The sequence below is a fragment of the Corvus kubaryi genome, unplaced genomic scaffold (assembly GCF_017639235.1).
Source record: "Corvus kubaryi isolate FWS band 111438036 unplaced genomic scaffold, C.kubaryi_AGA036_p1.0 37357, whole genome shotgun sequence".
NCBI classification, from domain to species: domain Eukaryota; kingdom Metazoa; phylum Chordata; class Aves; order Passeriformes; family Corvidae; genus Corvus; species Corvus kubaryi.
Genome location: NW_024581117.1, coordinates 2,468,922 through 2,493,527, shown reverse-complemented (window position 1 = coordinate 2,493,527; position 24,606 = coordinate 2,468,922). Strand labels below are relative to the sequence as shown.

At 38.0% G+C, this 24,606-nt stretch overlaps 1 protein-coding gene across 1 annotated transcript in view; it reads left to right on the top strand.

Annotated features, from left to right (window-relative positions):
• Nucleotides 1-24,606, top strand: part of LRRC2 (leucine rich repeat containing 2) — a 79,206-nt gene that overhangs the window by 12,078 nt on the left and 42,522 nt on the right. Inside the window, exon 3 of the mRNA XM_042033683.1 lies at nt 11,363-11,573. Within this exon, the coding sequence (XP_041889617.1) occupies nt 11,363-11,573 (211 nt within the window). The remainder of the gene's footprint in view (nt 1-11,362; nt 11,574-24,606) is intronic.

The following is a 24,606-nucleotide window of genomic DNA, read 5'->3' as shown; positions in this document are numbered from 1 at the left end:
TTTTAACCAAATCTGTTCTTATTATCCACTAACATTGATATATACTAAATATACTATAAATATATATAATAAATATAACTAATATATGAAACATTTATTTTTGATTGTTAAAATTTTGGGGTTTGGGTTTGATTTCAATGACTTCTTTCCTCCTTTCCCTACATGACAGAGAAATGCAGCACAAACTACACTTGTATTTCATTAGTTCCTGCTCTTTCCTATGTGATATATTAGTGGTATACCTTATTGTTTACTGTAGACATAAATTGAAGGGAAAAATAACACATTTTGTACCTTTCTATCTCTCATATGCTGCATAAAAGTATGGCTTATTAATTATGGAACATGCTCGTAAGTTTCAGTACTAAGAAATACTTTAAGACTTTTTGTTGAGTTGACAGGAGAAAGAAAACTAATTAAATTAGTGGACATATTCAATTGCTTCTGTATAGTTAATAGTGAAGAGAATAAGAATTGATTGATTATTTTTTTCTTGTTGGGGTATTAAAGAAGGCCTTGATTACAATGCTTACACACACTGATAATTTTATTGTTTTTATTATATTGAATTAATTTTTTCTTTAAGCAGTACTTTGCTTCCCATAAGACACTGTAAAATATTATATTGTGTTGGCAAGGTTGGAAACATATGACATTAATTTCCTCCCTCTGAGAAGAGAAAAAAGTAAAAATCACCTTCTGTTCCAAAAATAAAATACATAGGATTAAACAGTGACCTTGTTTAAGAACATAATTGCACTGAACTTTTGTGTGGTGTTTCAGTGCTTTCAGGCCCTCACTCATACATTCTCACTGCCAGTGCAGCTACCCTGACAACAGAGCAGCTGGTCTAAGATGAGACCAGGGTAATGCAAAGTCTGACTGTCCTTTCTGTGGAACCTTTCTCTTCAAAACAGCCATAGGAGCAGTCTTGGATTTCCCATCTTTACCAAAGCTTACATTAAAAAACCATACTCCTAACAAAAAAAAAAAAAAAGAAAAAAGAAAAAGAAGTTCGTCCTTCAGATTGAATTCTCTAGCAAGGATAAGCTTTCTTTTTGGTGTGAGCTGTGTCCTGGTTTCAGCTAAGATAGAGTTAGTTTTCTTCTTCATAACTGGGAGTTAGTTTTCTTCTTAGTAACTGGTACACTGCTGTGTTTCGGATGTAGTATGAGAATAATGTTGATAACACACTTGTTTGGATTGTTGCTAAGTAGTTCTTATGCTAAGTCAAGGACTTTCCAGTGTCTCATTCTCTGCTAGTTAGGGGCTGCACAAAGAGCTGGCAGGTAGCATAGCCACGACAGCTGACCTGAACATGATACTCCATACCACAGAACATTATTCTCAGTATAGAAACTGGTGGACTTGGCAAGGAGCGAGTGATTGTTTCTCAGGAATGGACTAGGAGTTGGTCAGCAGGTTGTGAGCACTTGTATTGGGTATAATTTATATAATTTATTTCTCTTGGGTTTTCTTTTTCTCTCTCTCATTGTTGTTGTTGTTGTTGTTGTTATTATTATTATTATTATTTACTTTGTTTCTCTTATGAAACTGTTCTTAATGCAGAAATGTTATATTTATTTTCTGATTCTCCTGCCCATCCTGCTGGGGGCTGGGGAGTAAGTGCCTGTGTGGTACTTGGTTGCCATCTGGGGTTTAACCATGACAGTGGAGAGATGGATGTTTGCTGTTTCCCTTATGTTTCGTATTTACATTATGTTTCCCTTATGTGGAAAAGACAAGTGAAAGGATTTGGGATGAAACTTATTCAAACCTTATTTCTGTCCCAGTGTGGACAACATGTCAACATCCCCCTGCTGCACTTTTGTTTTGGTTTTCTGTGGTGCAGAAGATAAGTGTTGAGTTCACTAGTAGAAAAGCAAATGATGCATGGTAAATTCTCTCTGTAAGAAGGAAAGAGGGCCACGTTATGTCCTCTGAGGTAGCTAATTTGAGCTCCCATATCTTTTGTCAGTAGCATACGTTAAGACTAATTTCTTACATTGACTTGTCTTTTCCATAAAAGCAATACATTCTCCCTGTTTTTCTGCCTGTGGTTAATTGTTGTAGATACACTTCCATCCGAAAGAGTGGAGCTTCACCACTTTTCCTGATTTTTTTCCAGTAATGATGTCCAAATTCATTATCTTATCCTCCTGTACCACCTGAAGATGGGGAATTTGAGATAAAATACACAGAAGTAAAAGTTCCCAGGTGCACCTGCAGCTTGCACAAAGGATTTTTGTTTTCTTCTTTTAAATTGCTAGTTGCATATTGTGCTTTGCATAGTTGTGTATCTTCACACACTCAGATTGCTTTCCAGTTAGTTCTACTTGTAGAGGTCCTGGGAAAAAAGAAGGAGATACATTAGACTTTGTCTTCTGAATATGAGTGATCATATTATACCCACTGAAACAAATGAAAAAGTTCGTGTGCATTCTCATGATTCAGGCCTTATAGAATGAACAAAGCTGATAGAATAATGGTCAAAGTAATAAGAATATTAGTAACAAAATGCTAAATTCAGTTAAAAAAAAATCCTCTTTTTTTATGAGGTGTGAAGTGACCACTGGCATTTAGGTCCTAAATGTCAGCTCACATGTTATTTCTTAAGTGCTTTTCAGTGCTCTCAAATGTTGGACCAAAAATATGAGAAGACTTCACTGGCTTTTAGCTTTAAAGTATAGATTAAATTGTATTTCTAATTAAATAATACAAATAATATTTCGATGTGTAACTGCATTTCATTATTTTATGGAGTTCTGCATTAACTAAATTCAGGTATCATACTCAGAGATTAAAATTTTACTATTGTCAGGTAGGTCCACTGAAATCAAAGCAAGTACATACTGTGCCACAGTAAGAAAGTATTTTGAAAGTACTATGATCCCAAATGATAATTCCCAAAAGACGTTTACAAGGGACACTTTCCTGAAATGAGGCTGCGTTCTAGCATTTAAGATTCTAGATATTTACTTTTGCCAGAAGTCAGAGTGAATTGCTAAGTAGGGTTGAAATTAGTAGAGTTTCTCTGCAAATACACTCATGTAACAGAGTTTGGAATCTGGCCTTTTCAGGCTGCTTTTTTTTTTTTAAACAAACCCCAGTTTTTCTCAAAGACGTTATAATTTGCTAATGTCTTCGAGATTTTGCAGTTCCTTTATATGCAGTGTTACTATGTAAAATGACCTGATAATATGCAGTGAAATGTAGTATGTATTATTCAAAGACAAACTTCCAGTTCACCTCTAGGGAACTGTTTTTGCCTTAGGGCAAGGTAATTTAGTTCATGCAGCATCATTAAACAGTAACTTGTAAGATATGTTCTGAATGAAGATTTTCTTAGGAAAATCTCACAAATAAATTAAAAGCTTCAACTGTGCATTAATGGTGAGGTCTTGTAAAGATTTGTTTACAGGGCAGATATTTAAGCAACTGGCCAGTGAAATCTGATTCTGGACAACCAACTAGTGAGAATACTGGCCTTCTGAGGTACTGGTATCAGATAAATTTTTGGTTTTGTGGGACTGTGAAAGTATGGCAGTTTAAAGAACACACATAAACCAGCAACTGAATATAAAAGAAAAAGAAATAGGACAGTGTTTGGTAGACTTATTTTCATTTTACTTCATGCTCTTGATCCCATCAGACAAGGCCATTCGAAATCTCCCATAGAATATGAAACACAATGTTACAAAATGTGTCCACTGTGCTGAGATTTTCTATATGTTTATGAAAGTGCATATTATGGAAAGAAGTTTGTATTTATAGCACTGTTTTATGTTTAATCTTCTAGAGCATGGTTGGGGGGAACAATAAAAGATTGTTCAAAATCCTGAATGTTGTCAGATGAACTTGATGTGATATGACAATTTTCCACATTGACATTTCTTTTCTACTTGTTTTCTTTTCTCTCTTTTTTTTTTTAAGGGAATAAGAATGAAAATTTACAGTTAGATTTTTTTTTTTGAAGGGTTGCAACGTGTTTGTCATTTGTGTGAAAAGCAGGTAAGATAAATCTGAAGGCTAACAAATTAAGCATTCAAGTGAGGAAATGCCAGAGCTGTTTGCCCAGATTAGCTATCTAAATCTTTGTTGTGAAATGGCACAGCCTGCTCTGTCCACCCACAAACATGCAGCAAAAATTAAAGGTTGTTCAGCTACCTCTTCCAGTGTGTCTCTTCTCCAAAAATTTCTCCTCGAGATCTGACTAATTAAATGTGCATGTATTATTTTTTTGAGTTATATGCTTCCCAAATATTAAAAGTAAAAAGCAAAACAGCAAACTACACTCTGCAGGCAGACTGACTTTTTTCTCTGAAAGGTTACACTTTTGTCCAATAAAAAAGATTTGTTTCTATCTCTCTGCCAAACTTCAGTGTTATAACTCTATTTGTACCTGAACTAAGATTTTATTTGTTATGTTTATCTTTATTCTCCTACTAAATACCCAATGCAGAGCTTTTTCCAAGCAAGTCTAAAACTCAAGCTGGGAGTTCCTTGGCCCCAAACACAAATTATAGGCAAAATGTTTGGTTTCAATCTGCAGCATTAATAAATATACTAAGTTATTTGACTTTATTTGTAAGCGCTTGTGCAAACAGACTGTGTGTCTTAAGTAATGCACAGAAGTGCATTGTAAGATAAAAGCTGTTGTTTAGCCACAATCCTTTAAAACGGAGGGAAGAGCCTCGCAGTGATACTGAAATTGAATCAATCCAATTGAATTTGAAGCAAATGTTACTCATCCATCAGGAAATATTATTCTGGGCTGAGCTCCAGTTTTACTGCAATGCTCTTCTAAAAATTCCATACGATTATTTAATGATCCTACATGGCTAGTGATTCTGATTTAAACATCACTCAGGAGTTCTCAGCTGGTGTCATCATGTAGTGTCCTGGTCAATTCTTCTGTCCTGGTTTAGAGGAAATAGTGCCATCTAACGAAACTTCCTTTCCTTACCTAAGAATCATAGCTTTTCCCCAAGAGCTGCTAAGCAGACATTGAGCAGAGGATAACTGCTGAAGGAAGAGCAATTCAAAGAAACCCAGTTACTCCTCATTAGCTTCAATGGTTCTGAAACCCCTACCAACGCACACTTCCTTTCCAAGCTGGTTGTTCCTTTGAAAGGTCCAATCACTGAACTTATTATACAGTAACTCTTTGCACCAGGTTGATTAGATGGAGAATTTTGTTGGAGAAAATAAAATTTCAAGCAGGGAACTCTCACATCCTTGAAAAGAAATATGTGTAATAATTAAAAAATTATATGCTGTGAATCTTTTTTCTGAACGTATGCTCCAATAGTGAAGTAGCGTTTGGGAAATGATTCCTGAAGTGAAATTCAGGACTAATTAAAGTGGAAATACTTGAATCTTCTATTTCCCTGCTGTTCCCATTTCATAACTGTAGTGTATTGTCCTGAAAGCTTACTGGAAAATGGAAATGTGTTGGAAAATATCTTGCCAGAGTAAAATTTCCTCTATACCACATACATCTGCCTTAGTGACACATGTGCTTTTGTGTTACAGATGTATAGGTATGAAATGTAACTTTTTTTTTGACAAACATAAGCAGCATGCAACAAGCCTTTTTTAAAATTAGTGGAACTATTTGTATGATTGAAGTGGAAATACTGGAGTAGTTAGCTGATTTAGAACCTTAGATCTCATCTGGCCCTTTGTCCAGGAAAAATATTTTTTTGTGTTCATATTCCCACATAAATTAGGCTTGACTTGACTATCTTCAACTTTCTTAATACTGAAAATGATTGTTGTTTCTTTAATCTGACTGAAACCATTTGATCAAGGTGTAGAGGAAGGCAAAAATATTTTATTGTTAAATAGTATTAAAAAGACATAAACTTCAGGAGAGCTGTGATTTTGTAACTCATTTGTCATCTGTGAAAATGTGTTTCTGGAACATCAGGAGTCTTTAAATTGTCAAGACCAGAAATTTAATTTCTCTAAAAGTGTATTAGTATTTAGAAGATTATTTTATTTTTGTGGAGATTTTTTTTCTCTTTTTGCCCCATTGGTTTAGAGGCCTTTTCTTTTAGATATCTATCCCAAAGATTCATGTTGTAGCCTCCAGATATGACAAACCTGGTAGAAATTCTGTCTTATCTGAGGATTGTCACCAAATGAAGACTTAAAAAATCTTTATTTTTGTAATGATCCCATAAAAAGTACCATCACCTCTTTTTTTTACAATGACAGAGCAGAATGACAACCATGTAGCCAAATAGATCCCTTTGGTTTGATCTCAACCGAACCTGCAAATTTACAGCTTTGTCATCTTTGCTTCGTGATGCACACTGGCTTGATATAAGTTGCAATTCCAGACCAGTAAGGCTCATAGTGATTAATTTGGTTAGCATGTAACCCAAGAGTACAGGCAGGTGTTGTAAATTATTAGACCCTTTGCCCATGGGAAATATAATGTTTTCATTCTGAGATGTACTGTACAAAATTATGCACTTCTGTTGCTTCATTATTAATTCTCTTTCCATCTGTTCTAAATGTGCTTGTACTCAATACTTGCATTCTTTAAAAGCTTAACAGCGCATGTTTCCATTAACTTAATATATGAGTAAAGAAGAAATTTGACATAGGACTTCCGTATCAGTGTGCAATATACACGCTGAATTCCCTACCAGGTTTTATTTTTGACCCCTGTCTTTCTTCTGAGGTAAATGCTTCACTGACTGATTTGCTTAATAGCCATTTTTGTTACATGCATTATATTTTACTTGGCTAGCAATGACCTCCTGAGTTTTGTATTTTGTATATATTATCAGCAGACTGTCAGAGGGCAGTTTGTTTTTTTCAGCTTTACTGTAGCTCCCTTCTTCTATTTTTTACATTTCTTGTTTTGACAGAGTAAAATTTTAGATCTGAGCCCTCAGCTGTAGTGTTCCTGGGGTCTACCTAAGAGAGCCAGCACTGATGCAGCTTACTTTTTATTGAATTAAACTTTTTGACCTCTTCTTTCTGTTTTTTAAATTTCTAACCTTAGAATTTATACTGTGAGGAATAAGTCAGTCATTTTTTGTGCTTGAGAGAAGAGCAATGAATACAAAAACTCCCCATTTTGTGGGAAAGTTTTTTCAGTGCAATAAATTATGCACGGAGTGAAATATTTATTGCTTTGGTAGAAAATGAAGGAATTCCATGGAAATGAGAGGGTAGTAATGTAGAGTTAAGCTTCACAGAAGGACAAAAAAGCTATAGGTGGAGGACTGGAGAATGTGAGAAAGAGCAGTATGGGAGTGGTAAGTAAAACTTGGAATATTTAAAAAAAATAATTCTAGGTATTTGATCCTATGGTCCTTCTGGCTCCTGACTCTTAATCGTTCAGATAATTTTGTTTTCTTCCTTGAGATTCATTTAGCACTCTTCCCATACCACTTCATTTCCCATCAATACAGAGCTTTTATAATTATTTAGCTATGCTCACTGGTAGACAAGTTTTGGAACAAAATGTGAGTAGGTGGTTTGGGACTGGTTTTTTTCCTTATAGTATATGAAGATATTGTTTTGTAGCTTTTCCTAGTGATCTTTTGCCATTAGAATCTCCACACTCTGCTGTGTTGGCAGTTTCTAGGGTCCAAATGACGGATTGAATAGTTAAGATCAACATTGAAAATTGGATTGGCTCATGTGTCAAAGCATCTGAAAGTGTTTGAACTATCGTGTCTGCTGATATGGAAAACTGTCATCTGAGCCCTTCTAGACTGCAGCTGGTGAGGATACCTTTAGTAGGGCTGCTTAGTGAAATCAGGTGTTTGGATATCTCTCCCTCTGTAATAGAAAATTTAGAAATATTAGCTACAGCTTGTTGAGATATCAGAGTATGGGCTAAGAAGCTGTATCTCTTTTAACCTATTTTGTTGTCTTTGTCATATCAAGTAAATTCAGAAAATTATTGTGAAGATATTGTGCATAGTTGGTGGACTCTTCCTTGACTGTGCTAGCACCTTTAGTCCACTCTAGGGACTCGCTGGGCTGAATGCTTTTCTGTCTGTCCAGTCTTTTTTTTCTTGACTCATTTACATATCACAGCTTGCTGTGGTATGAAATATTCCAGGTGCAGTAGACACTGACAGAAACTGGGAGAGTTATTTCAAATATATTTTAGTATTCTCACACCTCCTCTATTGATACTTTTAACACCAAATATTCTTCCAGATGTCTACTTGTGAAGTGCATTCTGATCTCTCTAATGAAAACTGAAGCCAAGAATGAGTAACATTTCCGCAACTATCAATAACTTCTTTAACTATTCCTTTATTTCTCCTTTCACATTTTGAGAAATTATGGTTCCCGTCATCTATCTCAGGCTTCTGTCTTCTGATATGCTACAAATCGTTTTCCTACTAATTTTCATACCTGTAGTAGCTTCATTTCCTTTTTCTGTGTTAATCACAGCTTATATTTCCTTCTAACTTTTTTCATTTGAAGATAAATACAATTTTATCTTTTAAAAATATTTTTGATATTTTTTAAATAAGGAAGAAATAGATTCTTACTGTCATCATTAGAATGTACTTAGTCTGAGTTTTTGGTGTCTTCAGGTAGTCTGTTAACACTTTATCCAGTGAGCTACCTTTTAAACAACCTGTCTGTTAATTCACCCTCTGAAATATTTGTAGAAGGGGCTTTTCTGTACTTTCCCTTTATAAAGATGTCACTTGGGAATACATTGCAGTCATTACAGAAGGGGCTTTCTGCAGTTCTCTTGTGTTCCATGTGTAGTGTGCTGCTCCTTGAAACTGTCGTCTGGTGGTCCCTCAGGCTTGCTCCTCTAATAAATGGTTATATGTATTTTCCAAAAGTGTACAAAGTGCCTGCAGTGTGTCCCTGTGCTCTGTATTTGTCTTTGCCATTGCTGCGCTCTCTGCCTTCAAGCCTCTCTAACATCCCCTGAGATTTCTGTGACACGATGTATACAACTGTCTCAGTAAAACCTTTCTATCTAGGCATGCAGTTTTGCTCTCTAAAGACTTATTTTGATAGCATGAAGTCAGTGCTGCTGTATTTCTGTAAGAGTATTCTGCACTGCAGTTTCATTCCTTGTTACGAGGGTCCAAAAATTATTTATTTCAACAAGATTTTGGGACGTACTTCTTGTACCTAAGTTTGTAACTGGTTTCTTGTATGTGACTTAAAACCAGACATTCTGTTTTTAATTCTGATGAATTTGGGGGTCTTTTATGATGGGGCCATGGCACTGGTGAATAGGGGCAAAGCAATTGACATCATCTACCTGGACTTATACAGTGTTCAGTGCTGTCTTGCATGACATCTTTGACTCTAAATAGGGGGTCATGGATTTTGACGGATGGACTCAGTGACTGGCGTCCCTCAGGAGTCAGTGTTAGAGCTGACACTGCTCAGCATCTTTTCTTTGGTGACATGAACAGTGGGATTGAGGGCACCCTCAGCAAGTTCACTGACAACACCAAGCTGTGTGATACAGACACGCTGGAGGGAAGGGATGTCGGCCAGAGGGACCTTGACAGGCTTGAGAGGTGGGTTTATGCAAAACTCATGAAGTTCAACAAAGTGAAGTGCAAGGTCCTACACCTGGGTCGAGGCAATCTCAGGCATACTTACAGGCTGGGAATAGAATTGATTGAGAGCGGGCCTGAGGAGAAGGACTTGCAGGTGATACTTGACAATAAATTAAACATGAACCAGCAATGTGTGTTCACAGCCCAGAAAGCAACTGTGTCCTAGGCTGCATCAATAGCAGGTCAAGGGAGGTGATTCTACCCCTCTACTCTGCTCTTGTGAGACCCCACATCCAGCTCTGGTGCCCCCAAAATAAAAACAACATGGAATTGTTGGAGAAAGTCCAGAGGAGACCACAAAGTTTATAGGAGGACTGGATAATCTCCCTTACAAAGACCAGCTGAGAAAGTTTGGGTTGTTCAGCCTGGAGAAGAGAAAGTTGCTTGGAGATCTCATAGCAAGCTTCCATTATCTGAAGGGGGGCTACAGGGAAGCCAGAGAGAATCTCTTCATCAAGAACTGTAGTGCCAAGACACGGGAGAATGGCTTCAAACTGAAAGAGAGTAGGTTTATATTAGATATTAGGAAGAAATTCTTTACTGTGAGGGTAATGAGGCAGTGAAACAAGTTCCTCAGAGAAGCTGTGGATGCCGCATCCCTGGAAGTGTTCAAGCCTCCTTTGTGGCTGAGGGGGAACTTGAGCAACCTGGTCTAGCGGAAGGTGTCCCTGTCTGTGGTGGTGGGGCTGGAACTAGATGATCTTCAATGTCCTTTCCAACCCAAATAATTCCATGATTCTATGATTCTGTTTCATGTGATCTTTTTTTTCCATCTTAACATTGTAGAGAAAAATCCCATGAGTAAGTCGTAATACATGTAAAGGTTTTGTTGCTTTCTATTTGAACTTTATAAACTTTCATGTAATTCTGTTTCTAGGACATGATGTATTTACTTTCTCTTGGGGTACTTTATTCTGAACTTTTTGTCCTTCTTCAACTGTCAATTTTCTTCAATCCTTTAGACTAAGATATCTATTAGAGGATGAGGATGACATAAATGAGTCTCATGTACCACAGGATCTAGAATCCAAAGTGTGAAGTCAGATTTATCATACAAGAGGCTTTGCAGAGTCTTATTTTGGTGTAAGGAAGGCTTGCTTCTGTTAATTAACCAGTTCTTTAATTGAGTAAGAGGAAATAAATCTCTCCTAACTAGAAGCATGAGCTTTTGACAATGCTTAATTATGTCAAATTGAATTTGCGCCTGAAGATACAAGAGAAGAAGTTTGCCTTGAAGGTGATACAGAAGTTACAGTGAAATTGAATCTGAAATCAGTTGTCATGTAATAACTTTGAAGTTATTGGTGTAAAAATTAAAATAAATCATTATACTTGAACAAGAAAGGGCAAGGGAAAAAGGCACTTCTCACTTATTTTTCCCCAAGGAAAATGTTTTCATGTATCACCAGGTACTTGATTTTGTTTATGCATATAACTTGTTCTGTGAGAATATATTTTCTCTCTTATCAAATTGAAGAGCATAATTTTTGCTCTTTTCCACAACAATTTGCTCAGTCTCCACTTTTCTATTATTCTCTGGGAGTCACTGTACTGTAGTCAGTGAATGAAATCCTGATCATTTGAAATCTATATGTATGTCTAGAAAATCTTAGCGTAACTCCAGGAAATGCACCTTTTTAAAACAGAGATATAAAAAATAGCCAATACCTTAGATGAATAATTATATTTTGTGAAGTACTTGTGCAAACACAGATTAAGTTTTAGAACTTACCTGCCACATTTTTTCAGCTGATTCACATAAACTTTTTTTGGCACTATTTCAGGATAAAACAGGAATGGAATTTGATACTAGAGTGCCGTAAGAAAGGTATTCCTCAATCAAAATACCTCAAGAATGGCTTTGTAGACATCAATGAGAAGGATCTGGACACTTATGGAAAGACTCCTCAGCTCAAGAAGAGTCGTGCTTTGCCAGATGGAGCAAATAAGGAACAAAACAAGTTTATTTTTCAGCTTTCTGGAGAGCAGTGGACGGTAAATATAATGGAAAATATGTTTCTGTTGGTGAAGAGTTCGGGTGTCTTAGACTTTATCTTTTAATCACTGCTTTTTTTTTTAATGGGAAATGCATATTAAGTTGATGCTTTTTCACAGTGTTAGAAGTGACTAAAGCATTTTCTACCTCAGCCTGAACTAGTGGTTTTGTTTTCAGGTCTGTGTATTTTAAATTCTCTGCTGATACATGTAATTTTTCCCTCTCAAAAATTTTGGTATGAGCAATAATGTTGCAATAAGACTATCTTATGCTAAAATTCTCAGATGGGTGAAGAGAGATGAAAATAATGTCTGTTGTCTTATTGCTGTCTTCGACTAATCAGAGATCTGTGTTCTTGCTCTAATGGTCTGATAACACTTTCTCAAGCTCTACTCAGTTTGAAACTAATATTAGCATCAATCCACAATGGTCTTATTGAAAAAAAAGCACATTTGACTTGCAGATATGTTTGATGTGAAATACCAGTTTGCAGGTAAGATGTGAGTTAGTGCTGGCTTGAAATTGAGCTAGTGGTGGGTTAGAGATGTTCTGAAGCTTTCTGGAGTTGTAAAAGCTTTGATTGATATGTATTCAGAGAAACACTACATTATTTATGATGTGAAATCAAAATTTTGATTTTTCTGTAGCATTTTTATTTAAAAAAAGTCAAAATGTTAATTGATAAAAAAAGCTAGAATTATTTTTTGATTGACCTGAAGTGTAACATTACCTAGATTTGATTTTGAATCTGATGGTGTTTTCTTTTTCAGTTTTCATTTTTTTCTTGCTTTAATTTCTTTCTGAATAAACCTAGAATAGTGAAAATTTCTGGACTATAGAAAACCCTGGTTCCCATTCAGCTCTACTAAGGATACTCTTTCTTCAACTGATACCAATCATTGATGTGATAGGACTGGTTGCTGGAGAGTTATCACATCTCTTCATTCAAGAACTTGGGATTTTGAAAGTGATGTTTAAGATGTGTAGTCAAATACTGCATTCTTTTGGGTATTATAAACCTTAGCTTAGTGGTCCCTTAGGAAAAAAAAAAGAGAGAGATTACAGCTCCTTAGACACTGATATAGTAGCAACTGCAAATATCCTCAGTGCGTCAGGGAAGAGTTGCGTAATTAAACTTTTCTTTTGCTTATTCTCTTTTGCCAAACCATTAAAATTTTTCTTTGTCACCATAAGCTAGGCTTTACATTAGGAGGCAAAATCAAACACACATTTTGTTGTTTTCCAGAGTATGTAATTTTAATTTGGCATTCTGAAAAATCCCATTTAAGAGAAATTGGTGTACTGTTATGTACACTATGCCACCTTGAGCAGTACATTCCTAACCACCATGGGCTTTTATATCTCCTTATCAGATGCTCAGTGTGGCCACATCAAACAGACATCAAGTCTCATGGTCCAGCTCTAGCCTAGCTAAAGTGGGTGTCCTGTTTCAACAACGAACTGTGACAGAGTTCAGATGTCTGCAGAAAAAGATACAATCAAAGATTATTTATTTAAAGATCAGTGCTCCTTTAAAATCAAAAAGAAATGTCACTTTCTAACAGCTGAAAATTATTTTAAAATTGCGAAAACTCACTTGACAAAGTTCTGAAAGAAGCGTATATCCACTTACTGCAAAAATTTTGTAAAGTTTTTATGTTATACAAATCATACCACTCATTTTGTTTTTTTAAAATCTGAACTGGTGCTTCTGAACCAAAGACAGAATCAGATATTATACTGTTTCCCCCCATTACTTTCTCACAAAAAGAAAGTAATTCACCTTTAAACAAAATGAATTTTCAGACTATAAAACCAATGCTGCACAGTCTAGCAATCTGCACATTAAAAAAATCTGTGGGCATATGACAGTTTCCTCAGAGAAGCCTGTATGTTATGTAGCTGGGAGCTGTGTTTTCTATTGAGGTTTAGTTTTTTTGATGTGTTTTGCACACAAATGCATCTATGAGTTGAAAGTTTCAGTGATTAAGCACTCAGGGACTTGGAGAAGTCAGAGCTGGGATTACCTGTGCAGATTTACGGGCACATAACCAGCTGGATTTGCTGTTGACTTGGCACTTACCATTGGCAGCAGCAAACAGCACAGTCCTGTAAAGTATCCATTTGGGGACGAGCAGTTGAATCTTCTATCTTCCTTTTACCTGATAAGTATTTCTATTATGTTTCCCCTTTCCTTTCATCAATGAAGCAGTAATATATCCTCTAGACAGTTGATAGTTAAATCTGAGTAGGTTGCTGGTGTGTCTTAGAGGTTTCATTTTGAGAACAAGGCTTGCTTCTGGGCTATACCAGTTCTTTTTATGTCTTCCGGGAAGCTAAGTTTCACAGAGGAGTAATCCCCAGCACAAGGATATGGCTTTACCACATCCTTCTCATAGGCCTCAATGTCAGAGTGCCCAGGATGTCTAGATGGTAAAAATGTAGTCTTGTTAGAAGGAAGCTGCTGCTTTGTCCTCGATATCCACAGAGCATCTGGCTTACTGATTCTGCATTGTTGAGTAGGAGGTTTAAAATGGATGGAATCATAGAAGTATTTAGGCTGGAGAAGACCTTTAAGTTCACTGAGAAACCCATTAACCTAGCAGTTGAGGGATGTAGTCAATGTCTTTGGTCATGCTTCAGCAGAAGCACCATGAGGCTGGCTGGCACCTAGGGAACATGGTCTCTCCTTATCTTTGAGGATACCTTGCACAGCCAGAGTACTTGTGGATAGGCAACAATATTCACCCAGCCACAAGAGTTTGGGATAGTTTGGAAAAATATTTTGAAAATTATCTGGATCATGCATTTTGAAAATAATGTCAGACCTTCTTCTGAGAACCTTAGTAAAGGTGAAAATCAGAGCAGATCACACATTTTGAGTTCCTAATAGGAATTCCTTCCTTTGAGACCTCGTGGCACTTTTTTCCCACCTCTCAAATATCATGGATATAATAATGTATTTTCATTAGGTGGGGACCCACTGTTCCTTGTACTTGCAAAGTAATTATTTTAACACATCTGAGAAAAAATAAAGGTCTTTAACAGCAACAAAATAGTGAGGGGAAAAAAGGGTAATTATGTATGTAATTATGTAATAATTAGTCTTTAACACTTTTTGGTACAGTTTTACTTTTAGTGTTCGTGATTATAGGCCTCCTTAAAGGCACGTATTTCTGTGAAGAAGATGAATAAAGTGAGTGAGTTATAGATTAAAAGCCAAGGAATTATGACACAGTGTTAAAGAAGACAAGGAAGCAGCTCAGTTTGGGCTTTTTAACAAAGCTAGAGTGACAGTGAGATCAGTGAAAAGAGACTGGAAACAAGAAGAATCAAGTACAAATCAAGTTTTCTTAGAAGTAGGAATAACAATGTTAAACATGATACAGCTAGCACTAGGCATGTCTTGCAAGGGGTAAGTACATAAATGAATATTATTTTGATGCCGGGAAAACAGAAGGAGAAAATGCTAGATTGCAACAGCAAATGACACACTACAATGTTTTGTGTAGCTCACGCAAAAGCAAAAAGCCCCCACAACAAATACTAGGTTGAACAAATAGGCACAAAGTAGTAGCTAAAGAGACTAGGGCTTAATTTTACAGTATATGAATTCTGAAAAAAATTGTATTCTCTTTATGTAGATCCATATTTCCTTGTGGATCAACAGCACTGGAAGTAGAACTAGTACGAAGCCTCTGTGCTTGAAGAACAAGTGCTCAGCAAGTCCCTCTGAATCTGAAAGACATTCTGTAACTTGGGTTCCGGTTTAGCCATGCCTGTCCATGTAGTTACCTTCAGCCTGCGGACAGTGGTTGATAACTACATTGATGAGATAGTCTTACCTTTGTCTGTCACAGCTCCATCTGGCTGGCATTCTTTGACAACATCCTTAAGGTTCAGGGGTCCTTGTCTCCCTTTTACATACCAGGCAAATATTTTAGGCTGGACATTAGGAAGAACTTCTTCACAAAAGGAGTAGTTGGTCTTTGGAATGGGCTGCCCGGGGAGCTGGTGGAGTCATGGTCCCTGGAGGTGTCTAAGAAAAGAGTGGATGTGGCACTTAGTGCCATGGGTTGACAAGGTGGTGTTGGGTCGTAGGTTGGACTCGATCTCAAAGGTCTTTTCCAAGGTAGTTAATTCTGTGATGCTGTGATTCTGTGACTCTAGTGTCTACTTCCCATGGGTGTACATTTCTGCCAGCTGGGAACAGTAATGAATTAATATTTAAAGTTAGGAAAGAAAAGGGCATACAATAAAAAATGGGCTGGTCTTATAATAATAGAATCTCAATCTGATATTGTGAATAAAATAAGACAGGTTTTCTCTTCTTTTTCTCTTTTAATAAAAAAGGGGCAGAATACAGTCGTATTGCCCCAGCAGTGAGTCTCCTAAATCTTCCTGTGTTTGCAAAACACTTGGGACTTTGACAACATGAGTATGGTGTGTTGTGCCACAAGTAATTTCAGGTTCCCAAGGTACGTTTCAGAAGAAGAAAATTATTTATTTGAGAGTTTTTCAGACAAACACACTGTGAAAAAGATATGTATAAATATATATATAATATTATGGACCTTTGAATTGGATGCCTAGGAAAGAACAATGCATAGTTGATAAAACACTTAATTGAGAACCTCTGTACACATAAACATGTATCTACTCAATTAAATTTGTTCTTCAGAGAAACAGCACCATTAGAACTAGAAACTGAGGCAAAATAATGCCATGAATATTCATATGAATTTTTAAATTAAATCACTTTAACTCTGTTTCTCCCCTCTGAGTATTTATTTTCTGCTGTTAATTAATGAATGTTTATTCTCTAGTGAATCAGTGAATTAAATGTTTTTCACAGAATATTCAGGATAAACAAATTTTTTAATGTTGTGATATCAATACTGGCAGAGGAAAATTGATGATGCTCCTCAAATACAGAGTAGGACTGTTCTCGGCCATCCTGCTTTACCTAAGTAGAGGATCTGGATGCATACTTACTTTAAAAAACTTTATTGTCAGATGTGCAAGTAAGTGAATGGTGGTAAAATTCTTTACTAATAAACCATGATTTTTCTGCATGTAATTTCCTCATAGAACAAGGCAGCAAATTACTATATTTGTATTTATTCTCACAGTTTTATTGTGTAACATAATATGTATTTTCACTGAGAACAGAGAATTTCCAGTTGTTATTCCCAACTGTTTGTGATAGTGATGTATTTATTTCCTACAATGGGTCAAGTAGCATTGGTGCATTGAATGGACAGGGAAAATCTCTCTTGTGCTTATGTAAATTCCAGAGATTTCTCCAGAGATATCCCCCTTCAAAAAAAAAAAAAAAATTCTGACTCAGTCATGACCACTTTTATTATTACAGGTGGTCCCGAGACATACTACATTTCATAGAATCACAGTATCAGTAAGGTTTGAAAAGATATCTAAGATCATCGAGTCCAGCCATTAACCTAACGCTCTCAGATCCACCACTAACCCGTGATCCTAAATGCCTGGGGAATGTTTAGCCTGGTGGCACTGTTGGGAAGCAGCCCCTCTGTGCTTCTGGGCTTCAACTGGTCAGGAGCTGGAGTGCAAGAGGTATGTGAGAGGCTAAGGGCAGGGTCTCTGCTTAGCCCATAGAACAGGAGTAAGGGGGCTCTCCTGCTCTCCCTGTCAGCATGGGCCTTTCCTGCACTCATCTTTCCCTCAAGAAGCAACAGGCACAAGTGAGTATGGTTGGAAAATCATCCTGTTTTATTAACATGTCCACAAAAAATCCCCCACGCTGCTCCCTTGGGACTGTGATGCCCCACCCCAGATTTGTAAATGCTCATGGTTGAAAGAAATGACAACATTTAGAGGGTGCAAAAAAACTCACAAAGTTTTAACAGTAAATTACTGTTACAATTTGATATTAAAGTCCTTCGCCCAAATGAAGGTGCAAATGAGGCCAAATGCTGGTTTAAGAATAATCATTTTACTTTGTGTACCAGTTTTATTAAGCATATGGGAAAGAAAGAGCAAGGTGGGGAGGAGGGAGAGAGAGATACAGAGATAGAGGAGATAGTACAAGCAGAAGATAGCTACCACTGAGTGCTTGTTTGAAGTATAAGCTGCAAATGTTATTAACCCTTTCCTTACACCACCTTGTTACTTAAACTTTGATCAGTGGTCATAGTCTTTGATCATTGTCTTCATCCATGGTGGTGATGTGAACATACCAAACAGAGGAACAAAAAAAGAATGAAGCAGAAGAGATAATGCAACAAATCATATATCAAACAATTGCCATTCCAATAATTAAGAAAATAATTCTTAATTATTTCTTTATAAGAAATCATTACAAATTGCAATAACCATGAGCCCCACCCTATGAGTCCTAATGATCAGAGTGTAGACATCAACCCAGAGATAGGGCTCCAACTGTCTAAACCAGTCATTTGGTTTCATGGATTGAAACAGTTCTGCATTTTAGCTAGTTATTTCTTTCATTTTAGCTCATGCTTTCTTAACGGAAGTAGAGGCATTACGAAAGGTAATGCAACATTCTCGATCGGTTGAATATAACATTCCACATACATCTTGTTCTTTAAGTAATTAAAGATTAATTTAACTAATCCTCATTGATTTTTTAAAATCTTTTTTGACACTTATTGGACTTGCAATTTAAGTTTTCCAGAGGCATACTTTGTCCAACTGCTTGATGTATGCACTTGCTATGTGATGTTTTCTATTGTCCATTGATGTGATCTGATAACTACATAAAGTGTAAAAAGCATTTTAAATCTCAAAGCCTATCCAAATGGTACAAGATAGTTCCTCATCTTGCAAATCCAGGTGTCATTACAGTCTAACAAATATATTTAGGGAGACAATGGGAGCACAATAGTCTTTAACAGGTAGTGGGTGCAAGGGTTTCCACAAGTACTGCCTGTTGGATATGGGTCCAGTGCATCTTAATTTCCAGGAACTGGGCCCAGTGTTAAGCCATGGGGTGAAAAAGTCCCAAGATAGGCCTGTGGGTTATGTGCTTGGGGATGGTAACATCCCTCAGTGCTTTATCAAAACGTACCACTTAGGGATAGGCTATGGGCAGATCTCCTGAGGTGCCCTTGCTCCTTTTTAATTTATGGCATGGTTACTTGCTACACTGAGGTTAATGTCTCAAGAGGGAAAAGCATCTCCCTTGCCAAGAATTTTTCCTCTTGCCGGGACACTGAATTTTATCCTCTGAGATCTTTAACCCTACACCTTCAATGTGCTTAATAATATATTTTTTAATGTTTCCCATTTTATCTGTGTCTGGACCCCCATCAATACATCATCAATATATTGGTAAGTCCTTATCCCCTCATCTACTGAAATTGCAGCTAATTCTTGGGCTAGGGTAAAGTATCCTAGTGTGGGGGAGTCCTGGTATTGCTGCAGTATTTGGGTGAAAGTGTATTGCATCTCCTTCCATGTAAAAGCAAAACAATTCCAATGGCTCTCCTGAAATGGAACCATAAAGTACTGATCTTTCATGGTGGTGGTGGCTAAACTTGGATGATCTTCCTGTATTATGGCAATTAACTCACCAATGTTAGGCACTGCTGCTGTTAAAGGTGCAGTATTAGCATTTAGTTTTCCACAATCCATAGTCAATCACCATTTTCTTTTTGGCTTTTTTAATGGCCAAACAGAAGAGTTACAAGGAGAGCAAGTGGAAGCTATTATCTCCTTTTTCCACAAGTCTAATATCACAAGGGAAATTCCTCCTGGACTTGATGGAGGTACATTTTATAGAGAGGTTTTTGTGCCCTGAAGGCAGGTTTCTCACTTGCTGTGCAAATTTGTCATCACGAATAGTCCATTCTTACAGACATTTCTGGAAATAGGTTGGAGGCCTTTGGGGGTTTTGGGTGGCCTTGATATCCCTGTCCAGTCCAAGGCCATTTCTTGGCCTTGTTCCTGTGCTTAGGGGGTTCTGCATCATGCTTATCTCTGGGAGCTACAACAAGGATGTTTGTCCTGAAGAGGCACTGCTCTACTTGAGCCGGCACAGCCTACTGTGTGGCTGCCTTCTCCAGCCATATCATGTTCTTTCCCATGGCATGTTATTACCAAAAATCCTTGGTTATTATCAACAATTCTTGTATTTTATTACCAAAATACTTGGTTGGATCCACAGCCATCCATCCGTATACTGCTGTTTGAGACATACACATTAGCCCCTTATCTCCTGGGATATTACAGGGCACAGGCTTAGGGCCAGCTGCCATCTCCACAGATCTGCCGACGCTGGCAGCAGGTTGCTATAGCTCTGGCTGTCTTGTGAGGCAAGGGCACTGGAACACCCAGCACAGTGCACCAAGTGCCCTCCTGAAGAAAGAGGCCTCTTGCTTGGGGACAGCTGGAGGTGAGGACCTGTGTAGCATACACTCAAATGACTTCCTATTCCATGCCATCAAATCCTCCTCCCAGAAAGTGGTCTCTTCAGAAGTGATTCTTTCCCTCATATGCCACATGAGGTCGCCTTCAAAGCTGAAAAAACTTTCTTCCTCCCAATCCAAGCAGGGTGGATCCAGGTCATAAGAAAGCCTGCTATGGACCCACCTCAGCAGATCCAATTTGGTGCTTGTGGGTGTGTGTAGCTGACTGTCCCAGAGCTCTTCTCATGCCTTGTGTGGGCTGGGCATGGGAAGACTCTCTTCCTCAGTATTCCAATTTTTTTCTGTGCTGTCCTCTCCTCAGGACAGCTTTTGGTCTCTGTTATCTTCCCAGTCTTTCTCCGTCTTAGCCAAGGCCTTGGTCACTGGTGCTGGCAGGAGTGCCCCTGCTTCCAGTACTACTTGCTGCCCACTGAGGACATGGGCTTCCAGCTGGCTTGACGTGGAGGAGCTGGGGGGTGACCAGCAGGGCCTGTGAATTGCAGCTTCTTGGCTCTCTGCGTCTGCTGCTGTGGATGTTGCTGTCGTTCTCATATCCATAATTTCAGCCTCCCAGGGAGGCTCATAAATCAGGATCAAAGTTGAGCCTGTTTCCCTCCTGCTTAGAGGTGGGATACTGAGCTGGGATACCCCATTGTTAAAGCCCCAATACTCTGACCATGCCTGACGTGTGAGGGGCAAGGGGGTCTTCTCTTTTCTAGCACTCCAGTTTTGGTCTTCATTATGTTCCACTTCAGACAGCTCTTGGGGGTTGTAGAATTTAAAGACTTCCCCCTCCTCTGACAAGACCTCCTTCTTTGTCTCTGACACTTCCAGGACTGCCCCTGCTACCACCCCACCCATTGGCCATTGAGGGCGTGGGCTTCCAGAGGGCTTGATGAGGAGCTGGGGGGTGGGCAGCAGGGTCTGTGTGCAGCAGCTCCCTGTCTCTCTGCGTCTGCTGCTGTCACGTGCTTGACGAAGTCAGAAGAAGCTGCTGCCTTTGGCATCTCTTGAGCTTTGGCAGTGAGAGGCACTCAGCGCTCCTCTGCCTGCACTACTGCCTATGGCTGCCTGTGGCCCACCAATGGGCAAGAGAAGAAAGACAAAGAGGATGAGGTGGAGGAGGAGGTGGTGGTCCCATCCCCCTAGTCTGTCACTCTGTGACTCTTTGGCAGCCTCTGCCACTGAGGCACTCAGGGGAGACGCTGCCTCCTGAGGGAAGTCTTCTCCTGGGATTTGGCACTCCAGATCTTAGTGTTTTTTAAATAACCTCCTGTCACGTGTGGCCCTGCGTGACAGTGGACTCTAGGCACCATGAGACCCCTGCACCACAAAAGGCCCAGGAATGTGCTGCTGTGATCACGGTACCCCATGTGCAGTGACTCCAGTGGTCTTGTAACAGCAGGGTGGGGATGCACAGAGCGGGCTGGGTGGGTTTCCAGCAGGTGGACCCAGCTGGAAGCAGCCATGCCTGGCATAAGGCTGCTTTCTCCTCACAGAGGCTCCAGCTGACCCAAACCATCACCCCCACATAGTCCCAGTGCCTGTGGCCCTGCTTAGCTCAGCCCTGTCTGCCTTCAGCTTCTTGGGGTGCCACCACCCTGGGCAGCCAGTGGCTGGGGAGTGATGTCCAGGTGTCAGAAGGATAAACTACTTGTTGATAGAATTGCTTTGTTAAGGTTTAGGGCTTGCCACCCAGCAACCCTTTCTGTGCAGAACTGTAAATTAGTCAAAGAACTCCTGTGTGTGGATCAGCCTCTTGCACACTGAGTGAAAGACAATACCCAGTTGTTTTGGGACAACAGGGGGGACATGGGGACAGTGCCAGTGTTGTGCTGGAGACCTGCAGCAGGGAGTGCCTGGAACAAACTTAAGTTTTTTTTAAAAGAGTGGGAGGTTTGGATCCAAAATTTTGTTTTGGCCCATGACAAATAAAAGTATAGAGCTGGAAAATAAACCAAATTGAAACTTCTTAGAGCTTTGATCACAGTTTTAGTTCAGGCTCAGGTTTAGCAGGTAATTTTCTCTCCTAATTAGAAATATTATAATCAGCAGTGGTTGTATGTTTGTTATTTATTTCCTTTTAAAACTTTTTTTCTCTTCCAAAAATCAAACAAGTTTGAAGTATTGTTTTGCGGTTAAAGACAAAAGATTGACTATCCTCCAAGTGTCAGTCTTCATGCAGCAATTTATCAGCAGGATGGCAGCTTTAGCATGGCAGCAGAAGATTACAAAAGAACACAAGAGAATCAGAGAGTAAAGCAAACGTAAAGCTTGTGGAAGTTTCAGTTGCCATCCCTATCTACTTTGTAAATGAAGCAAAATATCACATCCATTTATGCTTCAGCAACACAAATATAAATGTATTTTAAAATGGAAAATATTGAAAAGGCACATAGTAGCAAAGTATTTGCATGCTTGCATTTGCAAGTTGTAAATATGATCACATGATACAAAGAAATATTCTCAAGAAAGAAAAGCAAGTTTGCAGTTGGTAGAAAAATGGAATCTACTTCCATTCTTTTGAAGTCATGTCTAAATGTATTTCTGTTGCTGCACAGGAATATCTTGGTGCTCTAAACTAGCCTTAATGCAGACACAGAGATTTTAAAAAAATCTTTATGGATTAATAATAAACAAATATTTTTCATATTTTGGGTTAATTTTTCTAAAATGGTGAATGACTTTGATCTTGATCTGGCAGAGAGCGTTGTGTGCTGCACTGTTTTCAATGGATCAAGGAGAATTTTGTGGAGTACCCCCTTCAGTGTGGGAAAACAGCATGGCTGTTGGCTTCAGAGGGAAAAGGGCTGTATTTGCCACCAAAGAGCTGGAGATGGTGTCTTGTGACAAAAAAGTGCAAAAAACAGTAGGTCAATAGAAAGTCAAAGACTGATCTGAACTGTGGAGAAATAGAATGTTAACAGACATCTTTTCCCCTTCAGTATGATTATTCATCTCTCTCTCTGAATCATAGTTATTCCCTACAGAGGCATCTATGACACTCCAGCTAAATACTATCCCCTGTACTGAATTTTCCATGCGTTACAGGTAGGAAAGACAATGCTAACCAAATTTCTTGCTGTCATCTAGTATTTTATTTTGCTGCAGAAAAATGGGCAGCACTGAAGGTGAGAAATAGTGATGAATTCCACAAATTTGGAGAGATTTCTCACTACCAGCCCTGAGACATTTGAGGTATTTTATTTTTTAATTGTCTTAAACTGACAAATACAGAAGATGGGTCACAATGGAATACACACACATATCTAACTGGAAGATGAAATAAGAAATGAAATTATCTGTATCAAATATGAAAGGGAAGGTAGCAAGGCAGAATGACAAAACATAGGTTTTCTGTCTGCATGTGCAAATTTGAAAAGAACTGAAATGAGAGGCAGTAATGATGAAAAAACGGCTTCTGGTCAACAGTCCAGTATATCTATAATGGCAATTAGATGTTTTAATTTAACTAAGAGTTAAGTAGCAGTATTGCTAATCCAGAAGTTCAGCATTAATAAAAAAAACCTAATTCAAATGCATCACTCTTATAAACGTCTTGGGGGATCTATGAAATCTAGAAGGAAAAAAAGAAATGAGCAATATCCTTTTTATAAAAACACTAATTCCTACTGTGTCATACTCTTCACACACAGGAAACAAATCTGAAATATATAAAAGAATCAAACGCTGAAACTCTCACATGTCTTCTTACAGAGCAAAGTTAGTGGTAGAACCTCTTCCAGATTATTTATTCCTCATGTTTACCAGTGCACAGTGCCATAAAACATAGGACAGGCTGGTAAGTTATGTGATGCTTAAGAAAGTGGAGTTTAAATTATCTGGCCATCATCTTTTGAAACTGATTTTTGTCTGTTTCAAGTTCAAAGAATTCAGTGACAAAATTCAAACAAAGACATGTAGATCTGAAGTGAATACCAATTAATTAAAGCAATTTTGTAAGAATCAAAGGCTTTATAAATTTTAGTTTCATTTTTACGTTAAAGAGTTTTGTTAAATAGAATAATCTGAAAATTACTCAGAAATCACAGGAAATTTAAAAATTACTGGAATTTGGAAAACAAAGGATTCTGCATGACTAAATCAAGAACTACTTGCAAATATGGACTGATTTAAAGATAAGTTTTGCTATTTAATTTAAAAATCAATTTTATTCTTCCTAAAGAAAACCTGGAAAAATTTTTGAACACTGCTGTAGCAGTTTAGGAAGTTGAGACAGGTGATATGTGTGTACACTATCTGAAATGCTTCTGTTCTGTCTTGGAAAACAAAATTTGAAACATTGGCAGGTATTCAGAACATAGTCACACCTTTTTTCTTTTTTTTTAGCAGACCCTATTTAGATAGTCTCTATGCACTCTTCTGTTCTGTACTGCATTTCACTACATCTTTATGTGTGAATTAAAGCACTGAAATATGTTTAAAAAAAATCCTCCATCTGGAAAAAAGAGATAATGTGTGAGACACCAAACAGATTGAGTTCTTCAGATAGGTTTCTGTTTTAGAGCAAATAATTGCATTATGAGTTAAAAAAAATAAATATGTGGTGAAGACAGCTGCAATGCTCTTCAAAAGCAGACAGCTTCTGTAAGGCTTTGGCAAACTG